Source organism: Populus euphratica, unplaced genomic scaffold, assembly GCF_000495115.2.
Source record: "Populus euphratica unplaced genomic scaffold, PopEup_1.0 scaffold357.1, whole genome shotgun sequence".
In the NCBI taxonomy this organism is placed as follows: Eukaryota; Viridiplantae; Streptophyta; class Magnoliopsida; order Malpighiales; family Salicaceae; genus Populus; species Populus euphratica.
In genome coordinates, this window is record NW_011500249.1 from 22,558 (window position 1) to 27,859 (window position 5,302).

The following is a 5,302-nucleotide window of genomic DNA, read 5'->3' on the forward strand; positions in this document are numbered from 1 at the left end:
TCGTGATCACATGGTTACGCAACCCACACGCAAAGATGCCAATTCCCGGAAAGCCAAGTAAATCAGGTTTGATAGGAGTGTGACACAAAGATAACTTGTACCTAGGCACCAGCACTATTGAAAACAGAAACCCCCACCCAACGAATATTGATTCGAGAACGAGAAGTATAAGGATGATGCCACGAAGACAGTTGTTCTTCGATAAGTCGTTTTCAGTTCTTTAGAGAACCAAGGAAGGGAGATTATCCCACCAACACACAATAAGTGCAGCAAAGAAGTTTTATTAATCTGAAAATTGCGTAACCTTTACATGTTTGGGTTATGCCTTTATTTATACTGAATTTGAACTTAAAGAAACCCTAATGGACCTCCCTTAGGTGGACTTATATGTAGCCCACTTACAATTGACCCAAATAAGTAATAATAACCCAAAAACTAAGAAGAAAATACTAAAAATACTAAAAATCCGAAAATACCATCCTAAATAAGCTAGAATCAGATTTGTCACCCTTAAGAAGTCCTAAACAAAATTGGACTGGTTACAAAATAAAAAAATTATATTTAATAATAATAATCAATAACACAACATACTAACTACAATACCATTATTCATTTAAAGTTGGTTACAAAATAAAAAAACTATATTTAATAATAATCAATAACACAACACACTAACTACAATACCATTATTCATTTAAAGGAAGGAAATGCACAAAAAGATATTATTAAATTTTTATCCCTATAGACTCCATTCTAATCCACGTATCATCAGGATTAACTCTAATACAAGAATTGATGTTTTCAAGATTTTTTATTTTTCCATGTATACTTTATGGCTCAATAAAGCTAATTACAGGCAAGGAACACCTTTTAAATTAATTTTTGTAAATGAAAAATTACTTTTATTCTTTATATATAAGATTTTTTTATTAAATTTTGACTCAATATATAAAGGATTATCAACTATATAAATATTATGATATAAAATATAATTTTTAAAACTATGAAGAGAAAGTGAACTTGCATTTAAATTTTGAGAGAGCCAAAGTAATTTTTTCTCCTAAAAATTTTAAGTTTTCTTTATTGGATATTATCATATGTATCATATGTATGATGGCCTAGAAGAAAAAGATAAAAGAAAAACATGAAAAGTGAGAGAAAAAACTTGGGGCTGAAACTTTTTGCAAACAAAAGAATCGAAATTGGAAAAAGTTAAAGTAAACTGTAGGAATCTAAGTTGAATATTTTGAAAATCATAGGGACTAAAATATAGTTTGGAGCTTGGAGTTCGGAGGAGATAGCGAGAAGAGAGTTCAAAAAGAACTCATAAAATGGGATTACTGGTTAACGTGAACCAAGCAAAAGAAAAGAAAGTTCCTCTTGTTTTCATATATATATATATATATGTATATTCTCCACCACCTAAAATATAATCTTTCCTTCTATATCTTTCTCTCTTAGATATCTTGCCTTGCCTCTTGTTAGTACTTCTTGCCCTGTTATCCACACCTTTTCACTTAAGAGACACAACAAGCTTACATTCTCTGTCTGGTCCCTTGTTCTGGGCCAAACTACTGAGGTGGGAATTCATTTTTTAGCTCTGTATGTTCTGTTTTTCGTTTGAATTTTGATTGCTGTATGGATTTGGCTTACTGTTTTGATACCATCGGCGTTTTCTTGAATACTTGAATGCTTTTCTTGTTTAATTTGGTGTCCGTTTCTTGATTTGGAGATTCTGGCTTTTTCTTTGTTGAAGTACTTTCTTGTCAGCCAACTTCAGAAGTTAATTCAATGTAGACAATAAATCTTTAGAGGAATATGAAATCCATGGAATGGCCAAATATAAATATGGATCATGATTACTGAACAAATTCAGAGTTTCTTGATAGACATGATATATTTTCATTGAATCTTCTGATGCTTATTGAACTTAGATGCTTAAAATCTAAGAAAAAGCTATTGAATGGGGTTTACAGTTGCATAAAATAGGGTTGAAATTTGGATGTGTATAAGCTATGTCTAAGTGCTTTTAGGTTCTTAAAGGCTAAAGCCCTCCTCCATCTGCATCTCTAGGATCCCTTTTCTAGTTGCCTAATATTACCTTGCAATCATCTTCTTTGGGAGACAATTCTAACATGGGGGGTGAAACTTGATTGATTCTGACAATCTCTTGATGAGCAAATGGACCCAAGGTGTTCTTTTAAGATTTACATAGCTTTCTGAAAGGACCTATCGTCCCTATTATATGTTTTGAACCCAACGTGTTCTAAGGATCTCCAGTATCCGGTGGCTGATTCTTATTTTTGATTTATCATGTGTTATATCATTAGCATGCGCGTATTAATCTCTTAATTTTGATTAATTCATAAAATTTTACATCTTGATGTTCTATATTGAGAGATTAATTGCAGGTGCTTTCCTTATTTCATTGAAAAATAATGCTAGGAGAAAATACAGTTAATCCTGAAGGAGAATTCAAGATCAGTTTTGGTTATGAATGCAATGCCCATAACAGTTGCTCTTGCATGGTTCCTAGTGGATTAGAAAGTCTTCCTGGAAAAATCCCTAAGAATAGCAGCTTCTCTCGCTTGTCTGGTGCTGCCTTAAGTGCGAATGCCACATTGGCCAACACAAATATCTGCAATGGTGTAATAGGGGCAGAAATACTTCCCAGTTGGGATTCCCCTAATTCGTTTCGTAGGATTCCTTCATCACCATCTCTTTCAAGGTTGGATGTATTATCATCTTCTCTTCAAAGCAGTATGTCAAGCCTAAGTTGTAGTCCACCCACCCCAAGTCCACCTGAATATGATTCTTGTTCATTTAGATCCATGAGTGCTCCTTCTAGAAATGAAGGTTTTCTTAATGCAATGGAAGTTCAAGTGGCAGGTGGAGCTGCTGGTGAAGACAGGGTTCAAGCTGTCTGTTCTGAAGAAAATGGCTGGCTCTTTTGTGCAATCTATGATGGCTTCAATGGAAGAGATGCAGCTGATTTTCTGGCTGGGACATTATATGAGAACATCATACATCAGACTAGATTATTAGATTGTGACTTGAAGCAGGATGTTACCGGAACTTCGAACTATCCACACGGTCCCTTTCAACATGCTTTCAAGGGAGCTAATAATGGTCATGTAGAGAAACCACCGACAGGAACTTTTGATAAGAACAATTCAAGCATAAAAAAGTCCATTAATAATGCTCTAGTTCATGATTCATCTGATTCATTTAGACAGGGGATGCTAGATAGCCTTCAGCGTGCCCTTAGTCAGGCTGAGAATGATTTCTTGTACATGGTAGAGCAGGAAATGGAGGATCGCCCTGATTTAGTATCTGTTGGTTCATGTGTCTTGGTCGGCCTTCTTCACGGGATGGATTTGTATACACTTAATCTGGGTGATAGCAGAGCTGTATTGGCAACATACGATGAGGGCAGCAATATGAAGGGCTTTGGGCGAATAAAACCTATCCAGCTCACTGATTCTCACACTGTAGATAATGAACTTGAAAGAACTAGAGTGTTGTCTGATCATCCCGATGACCCAGCAGTGATTGCAGGTGGAAAAGTTAAGGGAAAACTGAAGGTCACTCGAGCCTTGGGAGTTGGATACTTAAAAAAGGTTTGTAAAATATTCATTCAATTTATCTCCATAATCAAGTTAGCAATGACATTCCAAAAGAACCATTGTACATGGACCTGAAATTCTTACTCTATTTGTAATGTTTGCCTTTTCTTTTTCATGAAGAAAAACCTAAACGATGCACTGATGGGTATTCTTCGAGTTCGTAACCTCATAAGCCCTCCATACATTTCTACTGAACCATCGCTGAATGTGCATAGGATATCAAAATCAGATCACTTTGTTATCGTTGGCAGCGATGGTTTGTTTGATTTCTTCAGTAATGATGAGGCAGTAAAGCTTGTGCATTCTTACATCATGAGCAACCCCAATGGTGATCCAGCAAAGTTTCTACTAGAGCAGCTTGTAGGGAGAGCTGCTGATTGTGCAGGTAAATTCCTTGATACCACATGTGTCCTTTTTTCCAATTTATTCATTATAAATTCCTTAACAATTTAGCATTGCTATTGCAGGTTTCAGCATGGAAGAATTGAGGAATATTCCAGCAGGTAGGAGGAGAAAATACCATGATGATGTAACTGTAATTGTGATTATTCTTGGAATAAACCAGCGCACCTCCAAGGCATCAACTTGGGTGTAAGTTTTATGGGACTGTTCTCTGTCTTGCAATAGAATATTTGGTTCTCTCTATTGTGTAGTTATAGGTTTCAAATTGCACATATATGATGCCAGACCATGTTGATCTGTGGAAAATTTGATCCTCCAATTTTATGATCTCAGAATTAGCACGAGTGTTTTTTTTTTATTCTTTGAACTGTGCATGAGTGTCTAAAATAGGACTTTTTATATTTTCTTTTGGTCAAAATGAATTGGACTTTTCCTATAAACAAAAAAGAAAGGAAGAACAAAAACTTTTTCATCAAAATAGTCAGTCTGTATATTTTGTTTAAGATTAAGAATCACTTTCGAAAGGATGGTCCAGCATGGTTGCAGCTTCCTGTCTTTTCATGTCAATTCGATCCCACTAGTTTTTGCTCCTTTCTTCCTTTTGGTTTCTCTGCCTTACAAGCTTCTGAAAGTGGAACTACTATATTAAAATGCTTCTGCTTTTCGTGTTTTTTGAACTTTATTTCACTGGTTTCTGTAAGCTCTTAGGCCCACAAACAAACGCTCCTCTTTTAATCACACAAAGTAGTTGCTTTAGAATCTTAAAAACTCGGATTGCCATTGATTGTGGGATTGAATTCAGCCTTCTCTCATGCTGCCTTTTCATCTTTATGCAAAGAAACAAGAAAACTACTAAGCATTTTATATTATTGAAAAGACAAGTAAAATTAACACAAATTCCTGCATAATAAAAGTCACCACACAAAAGTTCTATTTTGAAATTTTATTATTTAATATTTTTTTAATAAAAAAATTAATATTACAAATTTTCTAGGCTGCTTATATATACTAAGATATAGAGTTCTCAACTAAACAGGGAAAATAATTCTAAATCAATTAAGAAAATATTATACATTCTAAATTGTAATATCTAGGTCTAATTTGAAGGTTTTCTAATTTGAAGGTTTTTCTGATCTAAGATGGCTATAAAATTTTAACTTTGTAGAAAATAAGGTTTTTAAAATCTTTGAAAATTTTTTATCTTGATTAAATTATTATATCAAAAGTTATATCTATTAATATAAAACTATATAAAATTATATATTGAAGGAAAA

General features: G+C 34.0%; 1 protein-coding gene across 3 annotated transcripts; it reads left to right on the forward strand.

Annotated features, from left to right (window-relative positions):
- Window positions 1–1,342: 1,342 nt before the first annotated feature.
- Window positions 1,343–4,310, forward strand: LOC105112696 (probable protein phosphatase 2C 40). Of its 3 annotated transcripts, XM_011008474.1 has the most exons (5): window positions 1,343–1,579; window positions 2,074–2,192; window positions 2,412–3,620; window positions 3,747–4,011; window positions 4,094–4,310. In XM_011008474.1, the coding sequence occupies exons 3-5, from the start codon at window positions 2,439–2,441 to the stop codon at window positions 4,219–4,221; spliced, it is 1,575 nt and encodes a 524-aa protein (XP_011006776.1). In that variant the 5' UTR covers window positions 1,343–1,579; window positions 2,074–2,192; window positions 2,412–2,438; the 3' UTR covers window positions 4,222–4,310. The 3 variants fall into 3 exon arrangements, with proteins under 3 accessions (XP_011006776.1, XP_011006775.1, XP_011006777.1); XM_011008473.1 differs by having other exon boundaries at window positions 2,074–3,620; XM_011008475.1 differs by lacking the exon at window positions 2,074–2,192.
- The last annotated feature ends 992 nt before the right edge of the window (window positions 4,311–5,302 follow it).

Excerpts from the sequence above, each read along its gene's own strand:
- LOC105112696 (XM_011008473.1), top strand. The coding sequence starts at position 2,439 with ATGCTAGGAGAAAATACAGTTAATCCTGAAGGAGAATTCAAGATCAGT. Across the intron at positions 3,621-3,746 it reads GAGTTGGATACTTAAAAAAG|AAAAACCTAAACGATGCACT; the intron begins GTTTGTAAAATA and ends TTTTTCATGAAG. Across the intron at positions 4,012-4,093 it reads GAGAGCTGCTGATTGTGCAG|GTTTCAGCATGGAAGAATTG; the intron begins GTAAATTCCTTG and ends TTGCTATTGCAG.